The following is a 14038-nucleotide window of genomic DNA, read 5'->3' on the forward strand; positions in this document are numbered from 1 at the left end:
ATAGCACAGTGGTGGCCCCATCCTCTTAACCCCAGGCTTGGAGGGGACAAAGACTCTATCCTGAGACACCCCCCTTCCCCCCTCCCAAAGCCCAGGCTTCTTGTTTCCGGGGCGGGGAAAGGCAGTCTCCACAAGGGTGGGCGGCTTCCAGCCCCTCAGGTGTCCTTGACGTCCCCGATGTCCCTGAGGGGCGCCTCACCCAGGATACTACGCACTTGCTCCAGACTTTCTGCCTGGCGGATCTGCTCCAGGCGCACCTGTGGGGTCCGGTGAGGGAGGAAGAGGGCCCTTGGTGGGGAAACGCAGCCTCCATCCCCTCCTGCCAGCCCTGCCATGGGCAAGTGCCTGGGACCAGTCTACCCAGGGGCCCCACCTTCCCCAGCTCACAGTGAAACCAGGATTCAAGGGAAGAAACGGGTCCTAAGAGAGCAGCCTGACCAGTGTGGGCAGGGGCAGGCAGGAGCTGACCCAACCAGCTGGAGGCCAGGCTCGGGGCCGAGGGCTCCACATGTTCCACAGAGATGGGCACGTGAGGTCCCTAAATGCTTCTGAGCAACAGCCCAGGGGGAAGGAGGATGCCAGCCTCGGGAAGTGGACGAGGACCCCCTGACTGGGGGCTGTCCTTGTAGGGCCTAGGCTGAGCCACCTGGATCACGGCTGCCGGAGGGGAAGGGGACACACCGTACCTGCAGGGCCTGGGACAGTCGTACAAAATCCCTCTGGACCTGTTCACTGGTCTCCAGCTCTGCCTGCAGCCGCAGTACCTTTGCCCTCTGTTCTGAGAGCAGGTCTGTGAGCTGGGCCTGGGGGGACAGGACGCAGGGCTGGGGCCTCGCACTGCACGGGAGGGTGTGTGGCTGGGGACACGCTACGTCTGCACGGGGGAGCTCCTTCCACACCATCCCGACTTGGACCTCCTGTGAGGCTGGGCTTCCTGCCACCAGGCGTCATGGGGACAGCAAGGGCAGGAGGGGGCAGGGAGGGCCTCTGTGCTGCCACCCCTCCCGCCGTCAGGGCCTCTGGCCCCGGAGTCCAGCCTCACCTTGCTCTGCTCCTGCTGGACCCGCTCCATCTCCGTCCTCAGGCTGCACAAGGAGGCTGGGAAGTCAGGGGCCAGCTGTCAGGCCCATAGCCTCCCTCCTTCCCAACCCCCCACGGCTGGACTCCAGCCCTGTACTCACCCTCTAACACCTCTGCGTGGAAAGGAAAAAAAGAGAGGTCAGGGTTCTTCCTTCCTACAACAGCTCCCCGCTCCTGGTGCCCCAGCGGTGCTCCCCCCGGGGGGGAGGTCAGTCTCCCTGGGAGCAAGGCCAGGGGTGGCTCCGGTCCCCATCCCTCACCTGTCTCCTCCCGCTGCACCCTCAGCTGCCCCTCCAGGCTGGCCCTGGCTGCCGTCTCCTCCTCCAGCGCCTCCCGCAGTGTCACGATCTCGATCCGGAGGCGCTCAGCCTCGTGCTCCCGGGCCTGCTGCTGGGCCCGCGCCTCCTGCCGCGTGTGACGTACCAGCTGCTGCAGCTCCTGGAGGAGAGGCCGGTCACTGCTAGGGGGCGGGCAGGAGGCCACAGGGGCCACCGTCCCGGGGTGGGGTTGGGAGGTTGGGAGGACACATAAAAGGGAAACCACCTAAGTGCCCAGCATGAGGAGTGGGGGGGACGCACAGAGACAGCAGTGAAGCGTTTCCGGCAGCCAAGCCACTGGGCCTGGAGGACCCCTGGGCACAGCGCCGAGGGAGGGTCCCCCCCAGCATGCCCAGGGCAGGACACCCCTTTGTAAAGCTCAAACAACCCAAGTTAGTTCTCCGTTGTCGAGGCAGGCGTGTCTGTGCAATAAAAAAGACACCAAAATCGAGCAAGGGAACGACAAAGGTCAGGACAGCAGCCAGTCAGGGAGCATGGGAAGCGTGCATCAGGGGGCAGCCATCGTGGCTCTCGGGGGCGGGCAAGGGGCCTGGGGTCTGGGCTTCGTGCTTCTAATGAACTCAGTCAACAAACACCACACCCAGATCCCTGCCGACAGCTCCTTATAAACCAAGACGACGATCAGTTCAATTTTGTGGATTACTTAAAGTCGCCGCTTCCTTCGTGTCGCACATCCTGCTAACTCCTGTTCTCTGCACGCCCAGGCCGGGAGGGCAGTGTGCTCCCAGTTTTTCAGACGAGGAGTCGAGGGAGCTGGCCAAGGGGACGCAGCAAATACACAGCAGCCCGGGTCTGTCCCAAGGTCCCCTGGCCTTGCTGCGTGTAAAGGGAAAGGGCAAGCACACTCTCAGCACCCACATGCCCCTTACCGGCACCAAGCTGGGCAGCGACTCCTCGGGGCCCTCCTCCTGCTCTAGACCCCGGGGGGCTGAAGACGGCAGCTGCTCGGCCCGGAGCCCCTGGTTTTCCTCAGTCAGCCGCTTCACCTCGTGGCTCAGGCACTTGTGTGACGTGGCCAGCTCTGCCTGTGGACGGACATTCAGTAGGAGGGGATGAGGGGGACAGGGCGTCGTCAGTGCCCTATGAGGCCAAACCCTGAACCCTCCTCCCGATGGCGCTGATGGCCAGAAAGCCCACACCCTCCTCTGCGGAGAAAGAAAGAAGCACCTTTGACCCCCCAGGCTCTTTTTCTTCTTTTTTTAAGAAGGCTCCATGCCCAGTGTGGGGCTCGAACTTGACACCGAGATCAAGAGTCGCACACTCCACCAGCTAGCCAGCCAGATGTCCCTGATCCCTGCTCAATGGCTCAGAGGTCATAAGGGGCAGGCCACCTCGAGCGTTCTATTGGGTCCATACGGTCTTAGTTACCAACTTTAAAAGCTTGGTGACATGCAGAAGCACCCGGGTTCCTGGCCTCTTGACAAATCAGAAAACATGGCAACATGGAGCTTTGCACTCCTGTGGGGGGCTCTCATCACAGAGCCGAAGGGCAGCAGAGCCCTGGGCGGGCCTCCAGGCTTGCCACGCTGCTTCCTCCGGTCTACACCTGGCCCGGCTAAATCATTTCCACTTCCTGTCCCAGCTTGGGAAGCACCTGAATTTGTAAGCCTCGATTTTAAGCATCACTCATGACGCTGTGAGCGAGGTCCTACCACCTGGATTTCAAAGAGGCCAGGCAAGGGCTCTGAACTTGTGGGCCCTGGAAACCTTTTGTGCACCCGGCCTGACTCCAGGGCGCAGCTGGAGTGACTGGGCTAGGGTGGGGCAGGACAGGTGCCTTGACCTCTCTGCGGGCCCCTCTCAGCCAGTTCCCATCACATGCCTGTTCCTCAGGCCCCGGCCCCGAGCCCTCACCATCTGCAGCTGAACCCGCTCCTGGGCCTGGCTCACAGTCCCCTGCAGGGTCCGCAGCAGCTGCTCTGAGTTCTGGACCTGGGCCAGGAGCACTTGCATCTGTGGGTGGAAGGAGGTGAGGCTGAGGTCGGGGCCAGGAGGCAGGTGGCCAGGGGCCCTGCTGGGGACAGGGAAGGGGAAGGGCGGTGGCAGGGGTGGCAGAGCGGGCCCCACCTGCTTGGCACAGTCCTCGTTGCTCTGTCTCAGACCCTCCTGCAGCTCGTCCCGCTCCCGGCTGACGCTCTCCAGGTCCTTCTGCAGCTGCCGCCCCTGCCACAGATGCTGGCCTCAGTCTTGGCCTCCGAGTAGAGGCCTGCCTTCTGCACCTGGGGGTGGGGGGTGGGCAGCTCCCAGCTGGCTGCCCTGCTTCTGTTGCCTGATCCCCAGTTCTAGCTCTAGGCGTGCACACAGTAGGGGCTCAGTGAGCATTTCGGGGGAGGAAGAGAAGGATGCGAGCACCCCCGGCAGGCTGCTCCCCCACCTCTGCTCACCTCCATTTGGAGCTGTTCCCACTGGGTGTCTGGGACAAGCTGGTAACCGGGAGGCGGCAGGTAGATACCCTCGGGGACCAGGGTGCCCGTGGACACCAGAGAAGCTGTCTCTTCCTGCTCGGGGCTCAGGGCCTGGCGGCTGCGGGGCAGGGAGGTGCTGCCGGCCCCGCCGCCAAGGGAGAAGGAAGAGATGGAGGCACCGTCATCACAGTTGTGGGCGAAGGCTTCGGCCGCTGCACCCCCGTCTGCACTCAGGTCCTCGAGAGGCTCCAGTGGGGGTGATGGGTCCCGGGACCGGGGCAGCAACTCCGTGGAGCCGTGCAGGGAAGGGGGATGCCGGGGACGTCTCTAGGGGAAGGGGCAGGGAAGAGGCTGGGGGGCCAGGGTCCTGCGGCGCCCCCCTCTCCCCGCAGCCACCCCCTGGCCGCCCCCTCACCTGGATCTCTTGAATCAGCTCCTCTGCCCTGAGCAGTTTCGCCTTCAGCTCCTCTATCTCCTGCTCCATGGGCAGCACGATCTCCCGAAGCTTCTCGGAGTCTTCGTGGGCCTACAGGAAGGGGGGTCAGGCAGCAGCAGCCCCCCTCCCAACAGCTGGACCCCTCAGGTCTGTTCCAAGCCTTCTCTCTAAGCACATCAGCCCTTGTAATCCTCCCAAGAAGGTACTATCCATCCCCATTTTAAAGATAAGAACACAGAGGCTCTGAGCCTTGCCCAGGTCCCCCAGGGGGCAAAGGGGCCAGGGTCACAATGATCTGCCTGGTGCCCACTCACTCCTCATCCCTTTCTTCCCCAACATCCACTTTCACTTGTTTCTTTTATCACAGACGCTCACATTTGTAGTTGGACACATGCCCTAAATTCTACAACACCATCTACATTTCTTCCTATAACTCCCTATTCCCCCCTGTAACTAAGCATGGCCGCATGACTAAGTTCCAGCTAATGAGATGTTAATGCAAACTTCCAGGACAACTCCTTAAAGGGAAAGGGTGTGCTTTACTCCTCTTCCTTTTTTGACTGTTAGACTGTGGACATGATGGCTGGCACACTGGCAGCCATCTTGGACCATAAGGCAAAAAGCTACCTACGGCAAAACGGTGCCATAAGAGGAACCTGGGTTCCTGAGGACTGGCTGAGCTGGTATCAGTCCCAGAATATCTATCTGTGGACTTTAAAAAAAAACAAACTTCTATCTTATTTAAGCTACTGTTGATTTGGGTTTTTAAATCTCATCTTAATATGTCCTTTACTTCCCTCCCCCACACACTGCTGACCATTTCTTTTTGGTCTGTTTTCAGGTCTGGGACCCTGCTGAACACGCAGAGCCAATGGCCTCTGGCCATCTCCACCTAGTTGTCACACAGACCCCTCTATCCCAAGTATGGCCAAATCTGAACCATTCATAGCACCCGTTTCCCCTCCTGTGGGTGTTAGGTCACCAACCCTGCTATCCAAGGCCACAACCTGCCAGTCTCCCATTTTCTTCTGATCCATGCTGTTTCTACCTCTTGAATCACTCAAAAACCCGTCTCAGACAGGCTCAGTTTCTAGCCCTCCAGATCCCTATGTGAACAGTTGCAACAGGCCCAAAGAAAACAAACATCTCTGGTCCCATCTGAAGCCCCGAAAGACACACAGTGCAGAGGCCCATGTGTTGGGTGGCCAATGGCCGAACACAGGAGGCGGGCCAGGACCGAACTGCCTGACTCCAGGCCTGCTGTCCTTCTGCTCGCTGCACCGGGCTACTGCTCGGCAGGCCCCTCTCCCTCACCCCACTGTGGCCCTGCTCCCTGGGACCGCTGGGAATGCAAGCAGCTGCCTCTGCTAGGAATGCGGGCTGCCAGCCTCCTTTCTTGGGCTATTTTGATCTTTGTCTTTCTACCCAAGGTCTTTTTCCAGAGCCTGTTTCCTCCTGCATGGATGCAGTAAGCACCTACCCTACCTCTCAGGGCTGCCGTAAGGATCAGATGAGTTAATGACGTGAACGTGCTTTGAAAGACGGAGTTCGGCAAATCAGCTGCCTCCCACGGTCAAGGACACCAGTAATGAAGGGGTGATAAGCCACAGACATTAAGAACAAGAATTTTAGGGGCACCTGGGTGGTTCAGTGGGTTAAAGCCTCTGCCTTCGGCTCAGGTCATGATCCCAGGGTCCTGGGATCGAGCCCCGCATCAGACTCTCTGCTCAGCAGGGAGCACAGGCTTCCACCTGCTTCCACCTCTCTCTCTCTCTGCCTGCCTCTCTGCCTACTTGTGATCGCTGCCTGTCAAATAAATAAATAAATAAATAAATCATTAAAAAAAAAAAAAAAAAGAACAAGAATTTCAGAACCAGGCTGCCTCAATATTTAAATCCCTCCTCTGCTTTCTTCTGCACGTAACTTGGGGCGATTTCCTGAACCTCGCCTTGCTCATCTGTGAAATGGGTCTAATGGGGAAAGACGGGAGAGACAGACTCTGTCAAGCAGTGCTCTCAGTGCCTAGAGCATGAGTGCTGTCCTCAAGTGTCAGCTCCCCTCCCCCTGCATCATCTCCTTCACTTTGGAGGCAAACAAACCCAGCCATCCTGCCAGCGAGTGGGAGAGCCAGGACTCTGCCAAGTACAGAGCTACTATGAGCTACACCTACAATTTTTACTGGGTTCCCAGTATTTTTACCAGTGCCCCATGGTCCCCCTGGCTGCCTCAACGTCTTTCCAAACCCCAACCTTTTCCATCTGCTTCTCCAAGGAGTCCAGGGGGTGAGCCCGGGACAGCAGCTGCTTCAGGCGCCCCAGCTCCCTGTCCTTCTCCTCACAGTCCTGCTGCTGCTGCTGCCGCTCCTGCTTCAGGGAAGTGATCTGGGCTTCGTAGCTGCTGATGGAGTCTGGAGAGGTGGGAAAGGGAGAGGAGAGGGAGGGTCAGGCTGCTGGCTCTACTGGGTGACGAGTGGGGCTCGCTATCATGGAGAAATGAATCAAACATGAACGCTGACATCAGAAGCCCCCATTCTGATGGGGAAGGCAGCTGTGGAAACAGTTACAATGCAGCAGGCCCCAAGAGGACCATTCCTGGGGCTTCTGAGTCCCAGAAGAAGGAAATCTTCGCTCTGCCTGCCTGGCCATGAGGACGCCGCCAGGCAGTGGAGGAGACAAAGGACAGAGTCACGGAGCAGAGGAAAAGGCTCAGAGCTGGGAAAGGGGACGGTGGGTGGGTGGCAGGCTGGGCACGCAGCAAGGCTGGAGTGAAGGTGCCCGAAGAGATGCCAGAAAGCGGGGACAGGGTGGCATGGACGCCTCCCGAGGCCATGAATGTCACACCAAGGAGTTTGGAATTTATCCTACAGGTGAGTGGGAGGTGGAGATGGTGCTGGGTGGAACAGGGCCACTTTTTTCTTAAAAAAAATTTTTTTTTGAGAGGGAGTGTGCATACGTGAGTTGGGGCAGGGGTGGAGAGGAAGAGAGAGACTCTTAAGCAGGCTCCATGCCCAGCACTGAGCACACTGCGGAGCCTGACGAAGGGTTCGATCTCACAACCCTGAGATCATGACCTCGCCGAAATCAAGAGTCAGACGCTTAACTGATTGAGCACCCCAGGCTTAAAGATTTTTTTTTTTTTAATTTTAAGGGGTCTCTACACCCAACGTGGGGCTCAAACTCAACCCCGAGATCAAGAATCACATGTTCCACCAACTGAGCCAGCCAAGAGCCCCAACAGTGTTTATTTGCAGTTATTTATTTTAACATGTACCAACATTAGAACCAAAGGTCTCTTTCCAGACTTCCTGGAAAAACTGCCTGCTTTCTTAGCTCTGTGACCTTAGGCAAGTTATCTAACCTCTCTGGTCCTCATAGCCTCCCCGGCAAAATGGAAACAGATCCTGATTCCAACCTCATGGAGACTGTTAATGGAGATTAAATACTCATAAATTGGGGCGCCTGACTGGTTCAGTCAGAAGAGCACGCAACTCTTGATTTTGGGATTGTGAGTTTGAGTCCTACATTGGGTATAGAGATGACTTAAATAAATACTCATGAAGTATTTAACTCAGAGCCTGGCACATAGTAAGTGCTCAATAAATGTTAACTATTGGGGCACCTGGGTGGCAGAGTCGATTGAGCTTTTGGCTTCAGCTCAGGTCACGATCTCAAGGTCATGAGATCAAGCCCTGCGTGGGGCTCTGTGCTCAACTCAGTCTACTTGAGATTCTCCCTCTGCCCTCTGCCCCCCTCCCGCTCTCTCTCTCAAATAAAAATACATTAAAATAAACATTAAAGTTTATTTACTGGGTGGCTCAGTCAGTTAAGCATCTGCCTTCAGTTCAGCTCATGGTTCCAGGGTTCTGGGATGGAGCCCCACATCAGGCTCCTTGCTCAGCAGGGAGCCTGTTTCTCCCTCTGTTTGTGTGCGCTCTCTCTCTGACAAATAAATAACATTTAAAAAAAAATAAAATAAATGTATGTGAGTTTTTTTTTAAAGGTCTATTTATTTATTAAAAAAATTTATTATTATTATTTATTTATTTGTTAGAGAGAGCGAGAGCACAGGCAGACAGAGTGGTAGGCAGAGGGAGAAGCAGGCTCCCTGCCAAGCAAGGAGCCCGATGTGGGACTCGATCCCAGAATGCTGGGATCATGACCTGAGCCGAAGGCAGCCGCTTAACCAACTGAGCCACCCAGGTGTCCCTATTTATTTATTTATTTTTTTTAAGGGAGGGGCAGCGGGAGAGAGGCAGAGAGAATCCTAAGTAGGTTCCACACCCAGTGCAGCGCCCAGTGTGGGGTTTGATCTTATGACCCTGAGATCATGACCTGAGCTGAAATCAAGAGTTGGACACTTAACTTACTGAGCCACCCAGGTGCTCCCCACCCTCCAAATTGCATCTATTTAAAGAACAAATACTGAGGGGCGTCTGGGTGGTTCAGTTGTTAGGTGTCTGCCTTCGGCTCAGGTCATGATCCCAGGCTCTTGGGATCAAGCCCTGCATCGGGCTCCCTGCTCAGTGGGAAGCCTGCTTCTCCCTCTCCCGCTCACCCTGCCTGTGTTCCCTCTCTCACTGTCTCTCTCTCTGTCAAAAAAACTAATCTTAGAAAAAAAAAAAAGAAGAAGAAGAACAAACACTGGGTAGATAACAGAGTAAGTTGAACAAGGAGACAACCATGACTCACAGGTGGTATGTGGATGCCTGAAATGTGGGAAATATGGCCCCAGAGAAGCCTGGAGCCAACAGTGGTTGTTAGAAAAGGAAATAAGATGGTGAGCTGGGAGTTTTAGGAAGTTCATTCTGGAAGCCAATGTCAAGGCCAGACTACAGAGTCAGACCTGTGAGAAGGCTGGGGCACAGTCCAGGAGAGTTGTCGCTCCCACAGGGGACACAGAAGCAGAGGGGTAGGACAGGGCTGGAAGCTATTTCAGAGACTCTGGCCTCTGACTGGAGAAAGGGGAAATTAGAGCGGAGGCTGGGGGGTCTGGGGCGCAGGGAGCTGGTCATCTCAAGGACAGAGAGTGGAAGGGAAGTCTGAACATGTACGGGGCAGTGCCAATGTACAGGTGCTTGGGGAAGGCAGGAAACCAGAGGGTCAGACTCACAGAGATGGAGGCTTACATGAGGCTGGTTCCAGGAACTGAAAAGTTGTTCATCTTTCAGGCTTGATCGGTCATCAGTAAGGGACAAGAAATGACATGTGGCAAGGGAAAAGGCAGAAGCTGGGAGCTAAACTTAGCTGGAACTCACAGAGCTGCTTCTAGCGCGGGCAGCACCTCTATGCAAATCAGAAAAGGGCACCCCTTTCTCTGGGCCCTGAGGCCTGCCCTGAGCTAGGCAGCCCAGCTAACCTACCCTACAGCCTATCAGTGGCCCCTGACCCCTTGCTTATCACGCATTTCGCTCTTACGGGGCCGCGGGGGGGTCTGGGAAGACGCTCTCTGCCTCACCTTTCAGGATGGCCTGCAGCGAAGCCACCTCCTCTTGGCACTGCCGCTGCACTGCAGCCACGGCCTCAGCTTTCGTGCTCTCGCTCACCTCCGCCACAGCCTTCATGGTCTCCATTTCCGCCAGGGCGCCCGCCAGCTCAGCCCGCAGCCGGCCTAGCTCCTCTGACTCAGCCTCAACCTTCGCCCCTTCCTGGGGCTGGGGGTCCAGAGCTGTGGGGGACGGGGATCAACCTCTTTTCCCATCACTCCCGGGTCCCCTGTACCCGAAACCATCAAATCTAGGAGTCCACAATCTAGTACTGCAGCGGCGATCCTCACACCTTCATCTGGCCCCGCCCCGCTCACCTGACCCCGCCTCCTTCTCACCTCGCGCTGCCACATGCTGCCTGGAGCCCCGCCTTCCCCACCTTCTTTCCCAGACTAGACCCCGCCTTTCCAATGGTCCCGCCCCTTCCCTCACTGGACCACCTCTCACCTGCCACTGGCCCTTCCCGTCGACCCCCGGACCACGCCCCCTCCACCGGGGGCTGCTGGCCCCGCCCCTCTCTCCAGACGGCATGGCCCCGCCCCTTTCTCCAGTCTCCCCTCACCATCCCCCTGTCCGCCGGCTCCGAGCTCGGCCCGCCTCCGGCTCGGCCACCCCCTGTGTGCATGGACGCGCCTTCACTTACCGGCCCCCGGCTGCCGTCGCCGGCCATCCTCGCCCGCGGCCGCCGGCACAGCTGCCGCCATCGCCTCCGCGCAAACGGCGGGTTCCAGCACTCCCTGGTGACGGTGCTCACCCCTTCCGGGTCCCCTCGGCTGTTTCCGGATCCGCTCGGCTGTTTCCGGATCGGCCCCTGGCTCGAGGCCCAGGCCGGAGTTGGAGACTGATTGCCGAGCCCGGACCGAAGATTTCCGAATCCGAGCCGGTCCGCGGGCCCACGCCCCGCCCCTCCCCGCCTTCTTTCCGGGGCAGCGCGGTTGTTTGAAGGACACTTGTCCTTCAAACCTTGAAGAAGTTCTTTCATCAAAGGCCTTCTGGCGGTTCCGCGTGACCTTGGAAGGTCTGCTCAAGTTGCACCTCCTCCGAGACGCCTGCCGGCCTCAGCCTAAAGAAGGGCGAAGCTCTCGCGGTCTCTTCCGAGCACCGCAGCAAGCTCCTGCGCGGTTCCCTGACCCCCTTCTGCCGGAGCCTGGCTCACATTACAGAGAGCTGTGGCCGGGCCTGCCGGCACCTCCGCCCTGCTGGAGCGTCCCTCGGGGCAGGGCTTCGTGGGCTTCGCTTTTCAGGGCGCAGGAGTCCCGCGTAGTCCGTCGGAGAAATCAGAAACTTCGGCGTCCCCACCCCCACCTTGATACTCAACCAGTCAGAGTTTGCTGCTAACCCCCCCGCCCCCTCCCTGTGCCTCTCAAATCCCTCCTTTCCTCCCTGGGCCACTGCCCTAAATCGAGGTCTCATTACCTGTGAGCCGTCCGACAGGCGACCCGACATCTTGACGGGCAGCCCAAACTCTAGTCCAGAATCTTGATTCCCATTCTCCCAAACCCGTTCCTACCACTGTGAAGTACATTCCAGCAGCCTTTAAGTCCTGTAAGCTCTACCTCCAAAGAACTGAATATTCCAGAAGGTTTCTGTCTTTCTTTTTCTCCTGCAGTAACACAATCTCTCTCTCCTGAGCTTCCACAACACCTCCTTAGTGCTCCCCTGTGGCGCCTTTTGGCTCCTTTAATTCTCAAAGCAACTAGAGTGATCTTTGCAAAAACATGTGTCAGCTTAAAATCTTCCAGTTCAATCCAGTTTTGAAAATGGGCAAAGGACAGGAATAGACAATTCACTGATGTCACAGATGGCAAATATGCCCACGAAAAATTGTTCACCATCATCAGCCATTAGGGAAATGCAAATTAAAACCACAAGGAGATACCATTACAGACCTACCCGGATGGCTAAAATTTAAAAAGAATGATGATACCAAATGCTGGTTGGTATGGGGAAAAACTGGACTTCTCTTATATTCCTGATGGTAAATGTAAAGGTTATAGTCACTCTGGAACAGAATATGATAGTTTCTGGGGTTCCTGGTGGCTCAGTTGGAAGAGCATGTAACTCTTGGTCCCAAGTTAGAGCCCCACGTTGGGTATTTATTACTTAAATAAATAAACTTTAAAAAAAAAGTGTGACAGTTCCTAACAAAACTGAGCATGACCTTATTTGAACATACTAAGCTTTTCCTCACCTCCTCACTGAGGCCTTCCCTGACCATCCTGTTTCAAGTAGCTAGCTACCTCTATCACCTGCCCACTATTAGATGACTCCTTGCCATCTGAAATTGTTTATTGATAACTTGTTTACCTGTCACCCTTTCCCGTTCCAAGTTCCCAAAACTTGAGTCAAAGCTCCATGAGGTGTCCTATCCCTTGCTGTTTCCTCAGCACTAAGCACAGTGCCTGATTTAAAAAAAAAAAAAAAAAAAGTAAATAAACATTTGGTGAATAAAAGAACGAACGAAGGAAGGAACACTTTCCTTACTGATCTCTCTGGCCTCCCTCTAATCTCCCCTCCACACTGCATCCATCAGGAGTTTTAGAAAATGCAAACCTGGCCAGATTAGGGCCCCTGGATGGCTCAGTCCGAGGAACAAGTGACTCTTAATCTCAGGATCCAGGTCATGAGTTCAAACCCCAGGATGGGTGTAGTGATCACTAAAGCAAATAAATAAACTTTAAAAAATCTGGCCAGGTTAACTCTTGCTTATAAATCCCAATCAGCTTACTGCCCTCAGTAGCTGACTGCCCTAAGATTAAGATTCTCTGTGTGTGAGGCAGAGTTTCTTGAGAAGAAGATGAAATGTTGGGACGCTTGGGTGGCTCAGTGGGTTAAAGCCTCTGCCTTTGGCTCAGGTCATGATCTCAGGGTCCTGGGATGGAGCCCCTCATCGGGCTCTCTGCTCAGTGGGAAGCCTTCTTCCTCCTCTCTCTCTCTCTGCCTGCCTCTCTGCCTACTTGTGATCTGTCTGTCAAATAAATAAATTAAATCTTTAAAAAATATATTTAAAAAAAAGATGAAATGATGATGATAAGGTTCCAGTCAGCTATCAGGCTTGGAGTTTATCCTGAGACCCTGGGAGCCTTTGAAGGCTGTTGAGCAGGAGATACACATGACTAATACCAAGGGAAGTTCTTTCTCTGTAGAGTGTAGGTAGAAAGCAAAAGGGATAGAAGACACCTCACAAAAGAGGCTTGTGAAGGTTGGGAAGGGAAGAGTCCAAAAAGAGGAGGAAGTGGATCCTAGAAATATTGAGGATGAAAATTGGACTAGCCTTGGCGACTGAGTGCATGTGAGGGAAGTGAAGAGAACGTTTTCTTTTGCTCTTCCTAATTTCCTTCCTTTTGTGGACCTTAAAAATAAAAGGTACTTTCGCGGCAATAACTGCGTTGATTTCAGAATAGCAATTCAGGATAAGCAAGCTACAGCAAAACTATAGGCTGGCCCAACCAACAAGGGAGAGAAATGTTATTTTAGGGAAAAGAAGGAGGAAGTTGGGAGGAGTTGTTTGGAAGAAAGTCCGCTGGAGAAAAGCAGTTCAGGGTGATGATGGTTTCTCATTGGCTGAGTTGCAGGGGTGATCAATTTCTTGTAGGACATGCAACCACAGATATACATCTTTTCCTGTTGGGGCCTGTAATTGACAACTCTTTCCTATGAGGGGTTTTCTGTTGGGTCTGTAACTGACCTAGCTTCCTATATTTGGGGAAGTAGTTCACCATGAGAGCTCCCCCTCCTGGCCTAGTTTCCCTTTATGAACTTTTCCACTAGATCCAACAAATACTTACTGAGCACCTACTAGATGCCAGAGAACAAGACAGGAAAGATCCCTGTTGTGGAAGAGCCAGCGAACATTCTGGGGCAGGAAGCAGATGAGAGATCAACAAAGAAGCAAGCATGTTTGGGAACTGGGCAAATGCTGTGAAGGAAATAAAACAGGGGTGTGAAATCAAAAGTACCAAGGGGGTCAGGAAAGGCCTCTCTGAGGAAGTAACATTTGAATGGAGGCCTGAGGGATGAAAAGGAGCCAGGGGAGGAAAGAGCCAAGGAGGGATCCAGGAGGAAGAGAAGCAAGCACGAAGGTTTTGTGTGGAGTGAGGGGCAGAGCAGTGGAGGGCTGAGGTGGGAATTGTAGTTCACCGCAGCCTGACTCAGGCTTTTGGAGGCCATGGTTTGCAGTGTTTATCTGAGGTACGGAAAAAGCCACCACAGCATTCAGAGCTGGGGACTGATCTGCTCCAGTCAGGAAACTGACCCCAAGGCCGCCTAAAAGGAAGGGTACTGGAGAGATTTTGTT

General features: G+C 55.1%; 1 protein-coding gene across 1 annotated transcript; it reads right to left on the reverse strand.

The window, feature by feature from the left end:
* Positions 1 to 90: 90 nt before the first annotated feature.
* Positions 91 to 10642, reverse strand: RABEP2 (rabaptin, RAB GTPase binding effector protein 2). The gene is made up of 13 exons (XM_032842745.1): positions 10385 to 10642; positions 9714 to 9923; positions 6509 to 6666; positions 4239 to 4349; positions 3803 to 4150; positions 3486 to 3581; positions 3273 to 3371; positions 2288 to 2443; positions 1341 to 1518; positions 1182 to 1193; positions 1043 to 1098; positions 687 to 803; positions 91 to 257 (listed from the first exon to the last, which is right to left on the reverse strand). The coding sequence occupies exons 1-13, from the start codon at positions 10443 to 10445 to the stop codon at positions 156 to 158; spliced, it is 1704 nt and encodes a 567-aa protein (XP_032698636.1). The 5' UTR covers positions 10446 to 10642; the 3' UTR covers positions 91 to 155.
* Positions 10643 to 14038: the final 3396 nt, after the last annotated feature.

Source organism: Lontra canadensis, unplaced genomic scaffold, assembly GCF_010015895.1.
Source record: "Lontra canadensis isolate GAN:19392208 unplaced genomic scaffold, GSC_riverotter_1.0 scaffold132, whole genome shotgun sequence".
NCBI classification, from domain to species: Eukaryota; Metazoa; Chordata; class Mammalia; order Carnivora; family Mustelidae; genus Lontra; species Lontra canadensis.